At 33.7% G+C, this 17,234-nt stretch overlaps 1 protein-coding gene and 1 pseudogene across 2 annotated transcripts in view; both read right to left on the reverse strand.

The window, feature by feature from the left end:
- The window catches only part of SUZ12 (SUZ12 polycomb repressive complex 2 subunit), a 41,893-nt gene that overhangs the window by 3,123 nt on the left and 21,536 nt on the right, over positions 1-17,234 (reverse strand). The window contains exons 6-14 of the mRNA XM_079797921.1: positions 15,229-15,314; positions 13,427-13,658; positions 11,985-12,078; positions 7,042-7,147; positions 3,462-3,639; positions 2,055-2,146; positions 1,714-1,857; positions 640-797; positions 102-300 (exon numbers count right to left, since the gene is read on the reverse strand). Of these exons, the coding sequence (XP_079654047.1) occupies positions 102-300; positions 640-797; positions 1,714-1,857; positions 2,055-2,146; positions 3,462-3,639; positions 7,042-7,147; positions 11,985-12,078; positions 13,427-13,658; positions 15,229-15,314 (1,289 nt within the window). The remainder of the gene's footprint in view (positions 1-101; positions 301-639; positions 798-1,713; positions 1,858-2,054; positions 2,147-3,461; positions 3,640-7,041; positions 7,148-11,984; positions 12,079-13,426; positions 13,659-15,228; positions 15,315-17,234) is intronic.
- On the reverse strand, positions 3,646-4,373 carry LOC307114986 (small nuclear ribonucleoprotein G-like; annotated as a pseudogene). The gene has a single exon. The product of its transcript is annotated as a small nuclear ribonucleoprotein G-like (transcript).

Below are 17,234 nucleotides of genomic sequence, written 5' to 3' on the forward strand. Positions count from 1 at the left end.
TACTAAGTCAAAAGTTTAATTCATATTAAACAATTAATCATTTACAACAAAGAATTTTTAATTATAAAATCATTGTCAATAATGATAACAGTAATAATTACTGTAATGGTTTTTTCTCTTAGCCATTCAGGATCTTTTTCATCTTCACTATCTACTTCCATTTCTTGTGGACGGAGAGGTAAACAAGTATCACTATGGAAATACAGACGATTGTGTCCGCTACTGTATGTTCGTTGCTGTTCTACTTCTCCATCTTCAGATTCAAGAAATTCAGACATGCTTGCTTTTGTTCGTTTTGGCCTAATGAAAAGAAATGTTGATGTAATATCAAATGACGGGGATAGGGTTCTTTATATTTCACATCACCCAAATAGATTACATATCTTTTTTAGGGGTTTTGTACCTAGATCTACTAGGAGAATTATTTAATCCCCACAACCACTGCAGCAATAGTAACATTAACATTTAAAACACAGGAAAAAGCTGTAAGGAGGAAGTGAGAAACCCTTGTAGAAGCAGGAGCCAGGGAGGTCTATAAAGCAGTATACCACTCAGAGAATTAGCTAATGCCCCCTCTGTTCTACCATCATCAATAAAATCCAGAGAATAAACCTATTGTTGTATGACCGTTCTACCTACCTGCACACAAGAATGTGTGTGATAGGCGTTCTCTTTACAGGTCCATTGCGACTAAAAGCAAATCCAGGTTGGCGATGAATATCCTGAGGATTTCCTGCATAGGAGCCATCATAACATTCGTTGATAGAAACATCTATCCTAGCACCTTTTGGATGATACTGTAACAAAAATGGCAAGGATTTTAGGAGAAGAAAATATTATTCTACCCTAAATAGCTATCACTCCAATTTAATTAATTTAAAAAGTGCTGTGGTTTTTAATGTATTGTAAGCATAAATAAGCCAGGCATATTAGCATGGTGAACAGGAAGTCAGAACCTAGAACAAAAAAGATCTATGTTGCCTGGCTAATGTGGCTCAGTTGTTAAGCGTTAACCTATGAACCAGGAGGTCACGGTTCGATGTCCGATAAGGCACATGCTCAGGCTGCGGGCTCAATCCCCAGGAGGGGGTGTGCCAATCAATGATTCTCCCCCATCATTAATGTTTCTCTCTCTCCCCTCCTCCCTGAAAGAAAAAAAGAAAAAAGGGGGGGGGGGGAGGAATTTGTGTTAAGCCCTGGCTTGTGTTGCTTAGTGGTTAGAGCATTGGTCCTCGCGTAAAGGGTAGCAGGTTAGATTCCCGGTCAAGGGCACATACCTGGGTTGCAGGTTTAATCCCCAGCCTAGGTTGGGCACTTGCAGGGGGCAACCAATCCATGTTTCACAACAATGCTGTTTCTCTCTCCCTTCCCCCTCCCACTCTCTAAAAATCAATGGAAAAAATATCCTTGGGTGAGGATTAACAAACAACAAAAAGATCTATGTTAAAATCCTGGCTATGCCATTTATTGGCTTCATAACTTTTTACAAATTCTCATCTGAACAAGAAGAAAGAAATCACCACTTAATTCAAAAAGTTGGTGTATTATATGAGTCAATATAGGTGCATTTTATGTAAACTGAATCATTCACTGTAATTCACCCATATAGCAATCTACCCAAATGCAGAAATTTTGGTATTTTGTACAAAGTACAATTTTTGAAAGTCAAATTGTCTCATAATATATATATTAGTAAGAAAAAATGTTACATACAACATAATTGAAGATAAACCTGCTGTGGCAGAGTTTAAGATGCTTGAGTAAACTGTAAAGTTTTCGACAGTTCAGAGTGCACCAAGGGCAATGTAGGTCATCTCTTGCTTCAGTCTGTTGTCTTGTATTGTTGTTATAAAGGAACTTTAAAATAAAACAAAGGGAAAACTCCAACTTACACATCTCAAAACTTTTTTTTTCAATATCCCCTTTAAAAATAGTTAAATTAAAAGAAAAATCAGAGATAGTCTTTTTATTTAAATATCCACAATATTTCATATGTAAAATGCAAAATAAAGGCATTTCATAATTACTTATATAACTGGTTCAGCTATGTTTACCTGATAAAATATTCTTAATTTTTGTCGATTTTCATTTGAAGTATCTTTTTCTTTCCTCGTTTGTAGATCTGTAGTCAATGATTCTTTAACAGCTGAAAATACATACTTGTATATTTAATGCAAATATTTGCTTCTAAGTGAGATAATATATCTTGTGAAAATAATTAAACATTAAAGGTTTCACAGAATTCTACTTGTGGTATTTAGTAGTTTTTATTCTCATCCTCAGAGGAACAATCCCACTTAATACTCCTAATCATATATTTAGGTCTTTATTGGCAAGAGCCATACTTTTCCTTTAAAAACCACCTCTTATGTCCTATTATCTTTATAAAAGTAACTCCAAGTAATTATATATAGTCACTGTAATGTTTTAAGCACTTTGAGGTCAGAGTGTGGTTTTGGTATTTATATTCCCAGGGCAAAGGAGTAAGCAGATATCCATTAAGTGTTGGTTTAACATAAATTAAGTAAAAAATGATTGTATGTTGCCCGGAGTGTGGCTCAGCGCATTGAGTATCATCCCATGCACCAAGGGGTCAGCAGTTTGATTCCTAGTCTGGGCACATGCCCGGGTAGCAGGCTTGATCCTCAGTAGGGGGCATGCAGGAAGCAACTGATTGATGTTTCTCTCCCCCACCCCCATTCTTCCTCTCTCTCTCTGAAAAATCATAAAAACATGTATCTTGTATTAAGCCTTAGACAGTTTGGCTCAGTGGATATATCATTGGCCTGTGCACTGAAGGGTCCCGGGTTTGATTCCGGTTGGGGGCACATGCCTGGATTGTGGGATTGACCCCCAGTAGGGGGCATGCAGGAGGCAGCTGATCAATGACTCTCTCTCATCATTGATGTTTCTATCTATCTCTCTCCCTTCCACTCTGAAATCAATATATTAAAAAAATAAAAAATGATTATATTAGTATCATTCCAAATCCAAAAAATAACCACCATTAATAATTTTGGATATTTACTTACATACTTAAAATGTTTTTACTTTCCCTGACATAACTATTTTATAGATACAATTTTGTATAAATTTTTTTTCCCTCATTTGATTTTAAACTCTTTTACCTATCTGACTGGCTGGCCACAAAGTATTCTGAGAAGTGACCAGACCACAATTTAGTGGCATATATACTATATCATGCTTCTAAAATAAAATAAAAAATAAGTCCAGACACATCTTACACAAAGATTTTAGATAAAGGACTATTAATATGTGCTTTAACACAACACTTTACATTTAATATAGAACCCTAATTTACCATGGCTCATAGTTTGTCTCTCTAATAAGTCAAATATTTCCCAAAGAATAACTTTTAGAGCAAGTGACCAAAAATTAATCTAAAGCCTAAGCCCTAACTAACTCTGCAAAACATTATTTTGACAGCAATGTCTTCTTACCAATAGTTTGAGTAGGTTTAACTGAACCAGGCTTGTTTTCTTGATGGAGACTCTCTGAATTTCTAGTGGCAAGAGGCTTGGCAATAGGAGCTGTAGATTTATCATTGGTCTCTCCTGTCCAACGAAGAGTGAACTGTAACGTAGGTCCCTGAGAAAATGTTTCAAATGGAGGCAGCCTCTAAAAAAGAAAAACATGAAAAGAGTAAAGGAAGATTCCATATAACAAATTGAAAGAAATTTAAATATTTATTATAAGCTAATGTGGATTTGATTTAAACCAACAGACTTTTTTCTTGAAAACCCAAAATGCCTACATCAATGGCCAGGTAAGTCAAGTAAATGTACAGCACAGTAGAGACCATAGTACTGGAGAGTTCAAGTCGTCTAAAAAAGACAGCCACTTATGAGCAGTAGCTGAATTATTGCCAGACACAAACAATGACCCAGCACAGCCACATTTTCAGATTTTTCAAAAGAAGTCAGAAATCCAAGTTCTAATGGGGAATGTTGCCATTTTTATATTGGTAACCAATTTAGAATGTTTTTTTCTGGACCAATAAAAAATTTAACGAAAGTTCAATGTGAAAATGAACAGGACTCGACTTTTATATTCTAGTAAAACAGGTGCTGTGGAGAGGGGATATGTGGAAGCAGTTGATTTCTCTGGCGAATATAGCCATTCTTTATACTCTTCCAAGACTTCTAACATGATGATACTTTTTCCTCGTATTACCACTATTCCAATATTGTTCTATTGCCCACCAGTTGCCATCTCTACACATTCATCTATCACAAGATTAATAAAGGGATCAAATCCCTGCAATATTCCTTGGACATGTCTGCCACCATTTAATTTCAATGCTAACTTCTTGTCCATAAATTTTTTAACTCGAGAGGGTGAGCTTTGCTCATGGTGTCTAAGCGAGCTCAAATATACCTCCTTAGAATATTTTTTTAAAAACAACAAGTAAACTGTAGTACCTAAAGCCTGCCAATTTTTAGACACTGTTTTATGACTACTATCTTGGCTTTCCTCCTCCACCTCTAATCACCTGTAAAACTATCTTCTCTTGGTTTTCTTAGTTCCTAGTAACATTTAGCCATATGTCTCTACCTCTCACCCATCCTTAAGATTTACCTATTATTAGGCAGATTATACCAAATTGGTTCTCCATTGTTTATACTTGAATTCTAAACTCAACCACCTCTTGGACATATGAGCTCCTGTTTATTTCACTGCCATACAAGCCTTAACTCCTTCTACATTTTTATTACAAATAATTATCTTAAAGCTATAATTTTAGACTGGAATGAAGTAAAAATGTGGTCAGATAAACTGGTTTTGACCTAGTAAGTCCATATCTAGGAATTTATCTTATAAACATACTGGAGGCCTGGTGCATGAAAATTCATGCACTCAGGGACAGGGGTGGGTGGGTGGGGGGGAAATCCCTCAATCTGGCCTGCACTCTAGCATCCCCCTCTCTGAATTTATCTTGGGGAATGTCCGACTGCCTCGGAGGTGGGAGAGGCTCCCGCTACCGACACTGCACTCGCCAGCTGTAAGCCTGGCTTCTGGCTGAGCCTCACTCCCACTAACCACCAGGGGGCAGCTCCTGTGTTGAGTGACCAGTCGTTCTGCTGTTCGGTCGATTTGCATATTAGCCTTTTATTATATAGGATTTGCAATGCAAAGATACATGTACAAATATATTCACTACATTTTTGAAAACAAAAAAATTTACATGAATTATAATAACCAAATTATATATTAAAATGGCAATGGTTTAATAAATTATGGAACAAAATACCACACAGAGCTTTTAAAAAGAAACAAATCCATATGATCTGACTCAAAAGGATGCCATTTCATATTGCCTCAAACAATTTCTTGGGAAAAACTAACAATTCATATAAATACAATTTTATTTTCTCATGGATAAACCTAACAAACTTTTAACATTTTTATCCATATTGACCATCTGCCCTCCAGTAAGTTTTACCAACATATTTGAGAATATGTGTCCTCACATATCCAACTATAAACTATCAATCTTTAAAACTGTTGTCATACGAGCAGTCAAAAGTAATTATCTCTGATTCTGTTTGCATGTTTTTTAATACTAATAAGAATGAATTTGCTGGCCATCTATATTTGTTGCTTTAAGAACTGCCTAAGCTTGGCTGGTGTGGATCAGTGGTTGAGTGTCGACCCTTGCACCAAGAGGTCATGGGTTCGATTCCTGTTCAGAGCACATGGCATGGTTGGGAGCTCAATCCCCAGTTGGGGAGCGTGCAGGAAGCAGCCAATTGATGTTGATGTTTCTCTCTCATCGATATTTCTATCTCCCTCTCCTTGCCTCTCTCTCTAAAATAAACAAACATTTTTTTAAAAAAATCAAAACTGCCTATCCTTTATCCATTTTCCTAATTTGATTGCTTATCTTCTGTTATTGAGTTATAAACCTATGTATTCGTAATAGTAGCCTTTTATATGTTGCAAATATATCCCCAATCCATGTTTTTAAATTTAGTTATTTGCATGTAGAAATAACCCACTTTAGTAATTTTTTTATGCTTTTTACCTGTTGCGTCACACTTAGAAGAGCTTTCCTCAGAACAAGATTATACAAATATTCATCTACATTTTTTTGTTATGTATTGTTTATTTCTACATTTACATTTATGAGCCTTCTGGAATTTGTTAGGTCTAAGTTTATTTCCAGATGGCTAGAGACCAATTCTGTCACAATTAATAAACAGTCTTTCCCACAGAGATGTACCACCAATTTTATCATGACTAAATTTCAAATGTATATGAAACCATTTCAGAAATATGCTTCACTGATCTGCTTACACCATATCATTTAAGTTCTATTAAGTTTATAGTATGTTCTACCCCCTTGTAAGTAAATGTTCTCTGAAAACTTTTCCGTAATTTTCCTTAGTATTATTACACGTTATTCTAGGATTACTTAAGACTAATTTTAAGGCTTAAAAAAATCTTTTTGAGGATTTTGCTTGTGATGGCACTCTGACCTTATATTTAGAAATAACATTTTGTTGAGCCTGCCTATTCAAGAAATGTATGGATGCCTATTTATTAAGTCTCTTAGAAGAGTTATGTTAAGTGTACTTCATTTAAGTCCAGCAGATTTCTTAATAAATTTATTAATAGTCATCATGTTACCTGCCGTTACTATGAAAGGGATTTAAAGTAGCAGTTAACATTTATTGAGCACTTATTTTATGCCAGGCACAGTGCTAAAAATACTTCATTAATTATTTCAGTTAATCCATCAACTCTATGCCTCATTCTATATGTGAGAAAACCAAGACACAAAGCTTAAGTAACTTGCTGGATGCCACATAGCAAGGAGTGAAAATCTGAACTTGGTCTGGCTCCAAGGAGGATTCCTCCCATTAAATACTCTAAATAGGTAAATTTTATTTGTGTTTTCCAAAGTACAAAAACAAAGGACTCTACTTCCAACATAAATTTGCATTTGAGGGAGAAAAACACCAATAAAAAATGGGAGTTCATAACTATAACGTGCTCAACCTTCTAAGTAGTCCATACCTTCCCATCAAGAATAGTCTCCCATGTTGCTCTTTTCTTGCTTATTGGACATTCTTCCATTTCCTGCATGGCTACTTCATACTCCCCATCTAAAAGCTGTAAGCGCCTGTTAGACAAACACATACACTTTAAAGTAACCTGTGTTATTATTGTAAGTACATAAATTCTACATATTTAGATTTATAAAGCATTTATTAAATTTATAAACTAGCTTACATATCGAACAAAATTTTAAAATATATCTATACTCCATTCTTGACACAAGCAATTTTAATGGGTTCCACTATTAACTACTATTACTATAGAATTATTTTATTAATGCAGCTACTCAGATATAACATTTAAAATGTAATATACCTATGGCCTCAAAACTTAGCAAGTTTTAAACATTAAGTATAAAGTATGTGTGCAGGCTTTACTTGTAAAAATGGGATAGTGTTACAATACTTGCCTTAGGGGACTACTAAGAATTATGCTTCTGTTATTTTTAACTATTGTAAATATTTGAACTGGAGTTCTTGACTTTTATACTTGACCAATAATAAAAAAATTTATGATTACAATAACAACTCCAATAACTATAAGATCCTGGGGTTACCTGGCACATATAGGTGCTCAATAAACATTTCATGGGTAAATGAATAAATGAAATACCAGCTGAATAAAAAAATTAACTGAATTATACCCATAGTATAGTTTTAATGTGTATGTGTGTGTATATATATGTGTGTGTATATATATAATTTATATTTTTGAACACTGGTAACACTATACTAAATAGCATTCTTCAATTATGCTCAACAATTAATTATATATAGCAAGAAGAACCTGGCTTCTCTTCATCAGTCTTAAGAAAAAATCTGTTAGGTGATAACAGCTAACATTTATCAAGTGCTTACAATGTGCCAGGCACTATTTTAAAGATTTTACATAGTTCATTTAATCTTCCCAATAGCTCTATGAAGATGCTATTACTTGCCCTAGCTGGTTTAGCTCAGTGAATAGAGCGTCGGCCTGCAGACTGAAGGGTCCCAGGTTCGATTCCAGTCAAGGGCATGTACCTTGGGTGCGGGCACATCCCCAGTGGGGGGTGTGCAGGAGGCAGCTGATGAATGTTTCTCATCTCATTGATGTTTCTCTCCCTTCCACTCTGTAAAAATCAATAAAATAAAATAAATAAAAAGATGCTATTACTCCATTTTTCAGAAGAAAAAATGAACAGAGAGGTTAAGTAACTTGCTTTAAAATGACACAGTAAGTAGCCAGAACTAGCAATTAAATCCAGACAGTCTGTCTCCAAAGACTGACTCTTAACACAAATGACTTTGAGACTTAACAATTTTTGTCTTGCCCTAGCCAGTTTGGTTCAGTGGATAGAGCATCAGCCTGTGGACTGAAGGGAACTGGGTTCAATTCCAGTCAAAGGCATGTAACCTCGGTTGCAACTCAATCCCCAGCCCTGGTTGGGGCACATGCAGGAGGCAACCAATCGATGTGTCTCTCTCACATCGATGTTTTTCTCTCTGCCTCTCCCTCTCCCTTCCACTCTCTCTCTCTCAAAAAAAAAAAGAATTTTTGTCTTTATGCTGTACTTGAATTTATTATCCTTCAATCGCATGCAAAGCTATTTAACTTAATATTTTAAAAAGCTAATTTTATTTAAATAGGTAATATATTCATATACTTCTAAATTGAAAAGAAGCTTCCCTCATGCATCTACATAGGTATATAATATTCTGATTGTACATTTGATAGGTTCAATTGAATTTACCTTCCTACCTGTAATGTTATGAGGCCCTTTTCCCCCAAAGCCTGATCGATAGTGCTTTATTAAGTTTTTTTTCTCTCTGCCAAACTGGTAAGTGAAAAAAATGACATCTCAGTGTACTTTTATATACAGATATCTTTTAATTGCTTAAGAACCATATATATATATATATATATATATATATATATATATATATATATATGGTGTGTGTGTGTATATATGGGTTTTTTTTTTGTAAACATCTTTATCATATCCCTTGCCCATTCTTCTAGAGCTGTGGTATTTTTCTTTTTACTCAGTATGATCTTTTTATATTAGAGGAATGAGACATCTATCTAATGAGTTAAAATTAATTTCCCTGACTTGTCATTTTTTACTTGTTTTTTTTTTCTGCTTTCAGATGTAGTTTTATATTTTTGCTCAATATGTCATACTTTTTCTATATATTTTTTGAATTCTGATTATTCTTTAAGGAGACTTTAATTTCTCTGAGATTATAAAAATAATCTTTACACATCTAACTTAGAGGCGCTTTTCCTGACCAAATTTGGGACAATTTGCACATTAAAATGAATAACTACATGAATAGATTAGAGCAGATTGAATAAAAATAGAATTTGTTAATCCATTTCCCCCTTTTTTATTTAAGGTGAGGGACAGAAAACTCTATAGGAAACTGCCAATAAACATGGAAGAAATGATAGAAAGTTACCAACTGGCAACTGTCATGAGAATAATTTGTTCAATCAAGAATCCTCAATGGATGCCATACTGCTGGGTAAAAGGTGGTCAGGGGGAAAAGGACATTTACCCAGTTTCATGTATTACCACAGAAATTACATATTGATTAATTACAGAGAAGCTCAGCTGTTAGTGTCTTATCAATGCGACATGGTTGCAGGTTCAATCCCTAAGCAATTTCAGGGTAACCAATCGATGTCTCTCTCACATTGATGTTTCTCTCTATCTCTCCCGCTCCCTTCCACTCTCCCAAAAGTAATCAATGGGAAAATATCCTCAGGTGAGCATTACAAAATTAATTAATTAATTAAAGATAAAAGGTACTGTTATAATGGAGAAATATGGTGATATCTCCTTAATCAAGTGATCAAACCTACATTATCTGTTTGTGATGTGCAAAAAAAATCACTATTTAGTTCCTGCTCAAAATGTTTAATCTGAATATATTCATTAAGAAATCAACCACAAAAGTCCAAATTGAGAAATTCTTCAAAACTACAGGCCTATACTTTAAAAAAGTGTCCCAAAAGGCAAAACAAACAAACAAAACTGGAGAACTATTCCAATTCAAAGGAATCTGAACAGATATGGCAACTGACAACTACAGATCACAGTCCTCAATTGGGGGTACAGGGTAAAGAGCTATAAATGACATTATTTGGATTAATTGGGGATACAGTATTATATTATGTTAAATTTCCTTAATAGGATAGGTGTACTGTGATTGTGGAGGGAAATGTTCTTGTTCTTAGGACACACATCCTGAAGTATTCAGCAGAAATGAAGTTGAGTATCACAAACTTTCAAATTGTTGATAAAAAACAAAGTATATTAACAAATAAAGCAAATGTGGTAAAATGCTAAAAACTGATGAATTTAGATAAAGGCTCTATGGGCATTAATTACCTGTATTGTTCTCACAACTTTTTTGTAGGTTTGGGGAATTTTCAAAAAAAGTTGAGGGGAAATTCTCCCATGGTTTTTTTCATAGTTTTTATCATTAAATAAAAAGCAGTATTTCACATGTACAAAAAATGTTAATATATATGTAAGGTATAATATATGTCAAGAATTAAAAAAAAAATCAAGATACCTTCCCATCCTGCCTAAAATAGTACATTTACCAACATCAATGAAGCCCAGTGTGACATATCCTCATTGCTTCTCCCACAGACATAATCACTATCTCCTAGTATGATACTGCATTTTCCATTTAAATCTTTGATCCACATTCAAATTTCAGACTTTAAGAAGACACTATATTTGTTCTGCCAATAGTAATACTGTGATATTAAGTGATATATTCTAAGACAATATGGTACTCAAATTTTGTGGTATTATTCCTAATCATCTTTGCTTTCCTATTTTTTTTTTTTAATATATTTTATTGATTTTTTTACAGAGAGGAAGAGAGAGGGATAGAGAGTTAGAGAGAAACATCGATCAGCTGCCTCCTGCACACCCCCTACTGGGGATGTGGCCGCAACCAAGGTACATGCCCTTGACCGGAATCGAACCTGGGACCCTTGAGTCTGCAGGCCGACGCTCTATCCACTGAGCCAAACCGGTTTCGGCTTTGCTTTCCTATTAAAAGCCTTGTACCTTTCTTTACATGGTGACTAATGAGTGATAATATTAAAGCAACAATCTAGTACTTTTTAAAAAATACAAGGAATGTACTAGTTGCTCTATATCTTATACCTGACAGTGAACTACCAGTGAGCAGCCTGGAACCAGAAATATGTCATGTTATAGGTTTCTCCTCCAATCCTGTCAAAAAAGAAAGCTGTATTTGCCTCCTAGATCATCTTTTACTGGCAATTAGATGCTTTATTCCCAAATGAAAACTGTTAAGATAATTATAAATCCAAGTGTTCTGTGCTACCCTATGCCAAATGTATATAGAGCCATACAATGATTACACACAATTTTCTTCCTTAATTTTAGTAATTACATAACCTCAAAATTTGCACAGGACCCACTGAATTCAGGTCTCTGCTCATATATTACCCTCCCTGAGGCTTTCTCTGTAAAACCACCATTTATTCCCTTTATTTTTCTTTACAGCACTCACCACTAAGTGACATCAGTTGATATAATTTTTTGAAGGGGTGGTGTATGTTTACTCCACTAGAGTTCCATGAAGGCAGAGATTTCATTGCCTTTTCATTACCTAGAACAGTATCTGACAGAGTAGACACTCAAAAAGACAATTGCCAAATAATCTTAACTGAGCCATTCAAATAGTTCCTAATCTGTGTTTATTATTTTCTATGTGATAAAGAGAAAATATTTCTTGGTTTGTTTGTGTTTTTTTTTTCAGTCATAAGAATAAAGAGACAAAAGCAAAGAAATAATATCACTACTACATTCTACTTTGGAATAAAAAGATGTCCAGAACATTATGGGAGCCTCACTTGTCCATCAGCGTTACCTGTTTTTATCAAATACTGTCATTTGTGCCACAAATGTCTTTTCCCCATCTTCACGATTTCGTTTTCTTCTAGCTGGAAGTTCTTCATTGACATCTGAATTTGATAAACATTTCTCATGAATAAAATATTAAAGCACAAATGTCCTATTTATGATATACGACCCAACAAATTTATCCCAAATGAGGTACAAATTACACTAAGTTGCAATATAATATGCAGACTTACACTCTTCTATCTTATGTTTTTATGATATGTATGAATGTCCTACTTAATGGCATTCATTGACAGTAACCCCACATCTATTGAGAATGATCTTGATCTTGCTAGGCAAGAAGAAAAAAAAAATCCTCCTCATTCATGGTTCTTTTGAAGAACTTTAAAGGGTACTTAAAGACTCAAAGAGTAGCCCAGCTGGTGTGATTCAGTGGTTGAGTGTCAACCCATGAGCCAGGAGATCACAGTTCAATTCCCAGTCAGGGCATATGCCTGGGTTGCAGGCTCAATTCCTAGTAAGGGGCATGCAGGAGGCAGCTGATCAATAATTCTCTCTCATCATTGATGTTTCTATCCCTTTCTCCCTCTTTCTGAAATCAATAAAAACATAGTTTAAAATAAAAGAAAGATTCTGTATACCACTTAAAAGAATAAAAAAACTCAAAGATTATTACATGGATTTTTTCAATTGCAGAGGTGGGTGAGGTGGAGTGGGTTAGGCACCCCTAACCCCCGCATTGGTTCAAGGGTCAACTGTATTTATTTGTATTTTTCTATCTCCACACTCTAGGTTGTGAGCCTTTGGAGGATAAAACTGGGTGTTTTAATCATCTTTGTATCCCCAGCAACTATATGTTGGTTGAATGATTACCTCAAAGGTGAATTCAGAACTGTTGGGATATACATAACAACCAAGTATAATAAAATATTAATCTATGTGTTGAATGTGAGGATATTGGTGTTCACAAATTTTTTTGACTGTTCTGTATATATGAAATTTACCACAATAAAATGTTGAGGTGGTAGTGAATTTATTGTTTGCTGTGAGGCTAATTTGAAATTCCAATCTTTTCCATCCATTGTTAAATTTATTATTTTACTATATGAAGTATGTTTCATCATGTAATAATGAGAACTTTACAAATTAAATACCTCGTACAGCACAATAGCCAATAGTCCAAGATCCTGGACAATCTACCATAAAATTATCTCATTAGACTATCAGAGATTTGCAAATAAAAGCAATGCTATTAGAAAACGTGAATTCAGTTCTAGTTTTGCATTATTTTTTTCCTGTGGAATGGCAGTCTTAAAAAATTATTACAATAACTCAAAAAGAAATAGTACAAAATTATGAATACTTTTAAGATATACTGGTTTAATAATTTTCATTAACCACTGTAATCTCCTATCACAAAATCTAGTCATATTATTAAAATAAAATTACCAATATTTTCATTGGTTTCTCCATTCATCATTCCATTAAACTCTCTTCTTCCTGGACGAGTCACTCTAAATAGCAATGAGTAAGACTTCACCATATGGCTGTTACTAGGTTCAAATTCATTACTGGAAACTGCAAGGGATGGGAAATTTCCAGGTTTTGTTTGATTGAGGTCAGGATTCAAAGGCACCTGCTTTTTACCTGTAGGAACTTGCCTTATTGGACAACTTACATCCTGCAAAAGTAAAGATTATTAAATTATATTTATTTATATGTATGCAATTATTAGAATTACAATAAACTTGTAATCACAGCTATAGGAAACATGCTGTAGGCCAAGATTCCCAAATGACATACTAAAATTCTAACCACAGTTGTGAAAATTGTGAAGCAAAAAGAAAATTTGGAACAAGTATATTCCAAATATTAACACAAATGAGGATTTCTCCAATATGCTGAAAATGATAAAGTATATCCAATATTTAGCTGATAATCTACAAGTTTTAAATTAGAAATATGAAATTAAAATCATGCTTAAACATTAAACTTGTTAATCTTTTCCCCTTAAATTTTACATTTTAACAAAAAAATAGATGAGACCATTAGAAATGAAAAGAGAGAATTATAACCTCACTGTCAACATTATGACATAAGTAAATTCATTTAAATATGTTGTTTAACAGAGGCAATATTCATCATCTTATGAGTAACGTTCTGCAATTACATAACTAGAATTATGTTGCAAGAGCATAGGTGAAAAATTAGAAGATGCATAAGATTTTTATAACAAGAAAATATAGTACATATTTCATTGTAGCTTCTTTTTAAAATAAATACATGTTTATGGTAAAAAAAAAAAAAAAGGCTAATCCACAAAAGAGTATAAAATGAAAAATGTTTTCCCTACCCCCCCAGATCTTACACTCCAGAGATGACTAATATTAGTATATCCATCTTTCCAAGAAAATATTTATGCTTATTATTTTTTAAACATAAAAAGGATATTATAGGTATATTCACATATTTTTGCCTAAATAAAAAAATATATTAAAGAATTTTCACATTACTGCATGTCATATGTGCATGGGAGTTGGAGGCACAGAAAGTGATATTTCTTAACTGCAGAGTTTTTAATAAATATTTATTGTGCCATCTCCTCTCACCTTAGTCCATCCATACCAATGCTCTAGCGGTTTTCAAGTCCTGTATCACCTTACTATGATTTTGGAAGAACATCAGCAATAGGAACTTCATAAAACCCAAGGACTTGACTTAAGGCTACTAAAAGTGTATCTGTTGGCTTTGGTGGGTTGTCCAGGAAATTTAACCATTACTACTCTTGTTTTTATGACAATACTTTCATCTTATAATAAAAACTTGAAGCAATGTATTAACAAGTTAATGGCTGATAACGCTGGCAACATAATTTCTTAGACTGAGAGGATTATTTTTGAAAAAATAATCCTTTTGGAAAAACTCTCTTCGCCCTTATTTAAAATTTCAATAGGTGTAAGAATAGACTTAAGTAGTAGGGAGGTAACTGAATTTATGTCTTAAAATATTAAAAGATAGCTTCTTCCCTTCACTGTCAGATTCCTACAGGAGAAACTTTTATGCATATACCTACAGCCAGACTAAGAAAACGCACAGATCTGGGAGGTTGGCAAAGAGGTTATCAGTTTTACAATTCAGGCACCAACATATTTAAAAGCTTTCACGGTTTAAATACAAAGTATATACAAATGAACATATTCAAATTCTAAAAATTATTTTACTTAATCTACCAATATCATTGTATATGTTACCTTTCTTTTTTTGTGGCAAACTTTCACAAGCAGGACTTCCAGAGTAACAGAATTTTGTTCATTTTCTGAGTTTTGTGATGGCTTATCTAAATAGAAAAATCAATACTTCATGTATTTTTAAAAATATATAAATACAGTACTCATTTTCCTAAGAAGTCTAGAAATTTCTAATATAAGACTTCTCAGAATTTTATTCATTCTTTTCTTCCTTTTGTTAATTCTCACTCAAAGATACCTTTTCCACTGATCTTTAGAGACGGTGGAAGGGAGGGGGAGAGACAGAGAGATGCATCTATGTGAGAGAGAAACATCGACTGGTTGCCTCTACATGTGTCTCAACTGGGGCTGGGGATCGAGCCTACAATTGAGGTACATGCCCTTGACCAGAATTGAACCCAGGACCCTTTAGTCTGTGGGCCGACGCTCTAACGACTGAGCAAACTAGCTATGGCCAAAATCAGTTTCAAATGTGCAGCAAACTCTTAAAAAGCCTTTACATATAGTCACTTAAATAAACCTTTCACAAGACAATTGTAATTACCTTCTTATATACTGATTTTCTTTTCTCCCCCCTAAATTGTTTTAATTATTGATTTTAAAGAGAGAGAGAAAAGGAGAGTGAAGGAAGGAGGGAGGGACAGGGAGAGAAAGACAGAAAGAAACACTGACCTGTTGGTTCTACCTATTTATACATTCATTGGGTGACCTGGGATAGAACCGAAACCTTGGCCTATCAGGATCATGCGCTATCCTGGTAGGCCCTGTGATTTTCCTTTCATTCAAATAATGGCTCTATTATTTTAATTAAAACTAAAAAGGCTTACCTATTACTTCTGCTATACAGATCTAATAATTATAACAATAAAACAAAGTAATAAACTGCAATTATTAAAAAAAAGACAATTATAGTTAAAGCTTCTTATTGGAAAGCACCAATAAAATAGTTCAAGAGGAAAAAACAATGAAATGTTCATGAAAGACAACCACACATAAAATAAACATTTAAAAAATTTTTCCTTCTCCCAATATCTATCATTAAAAAATTATTTAGTTTAAAATACATTTAAATTAAACCAATTACTATTATACATGTTTAACTTTGAATGCAGAGATGTTAAACTAAAAAAATCTTTGATTTGACTCAAGACCAAAGAGATAAAAAAATGGATTAAAAAAATAGTTATATAAGCATATTATCATTTCAAAATAAAAATATCTATTTTTTACCTTTTCACCAGAATTTCTCTAAAGGAATCTCTCGGTTCACAAAGGTTTAAGTATTTTAATTTAAAAATATATTCTGTATTACCTATACCAATTAACTAACAAATTATTTTCCATAATTTGACTTTATTTTTATTTTTAAAATGTTTTCATTGACTTTTTTAGAGAGGGGGAGTGAGGGAGAGACAGAAATATCGACAAGAGAGAAACATCGATCAGCTGCCTCCTGCAGGCCCTTTACTGGGGATTGAGCCCACAACCTGGGTATGTGCCCCGACTGGGAATTGAACCGGTGACCTCTCAGTTCATGGGTTGATGCTCAACCACTGAGCCACACTGGGCCATAGCTTGTTTTTAAAGCCTAAAGGCATTAATAGGTCAAAATTTTAAATATTTATTCTTTCATCATCAAGTTTCAGTATTATGTGGAAGAATTATAATAAATGAATCTATAAACATACAGAAATAAAATAATTTTTGTCCTGAGATTCTGGACAATTTTTCTACTTAAAAAGTGTGCATAAAATGAATTTGAATCAGTCTATTTGAAAATTATATCCACGATAAAAATACTTTAATATAGCAAAAATAATCCAATGGCTAAAATGCAGTAACAAAACATTACTCTCCAAACATTACTTACTCCGAAAATAGCACCCTAATAATCTTTGTGTATTCATTCTAAGCAGTTTCAAATAGTAACTGCTAAACAAAAAGTCTTCATTTAAAAAACAAAAGAAAAAATAATCAGATTTTAGAGACCTGGATGTTGGTTTTTTATC

The sequence above is a fragment of the Cnephaeus nilssonii genome (genome assembly GCF_951640355.1).
Source record: "Cnephaeus nilssonii genome assembly, chromosome: 19".
Lineage (NCBI taxonomy): Eukaryota > Metazoa > Chordata > Mammalia > Chiroptera > Vespertilionidae > Cnephaeus > Cnephaeus nilssonii.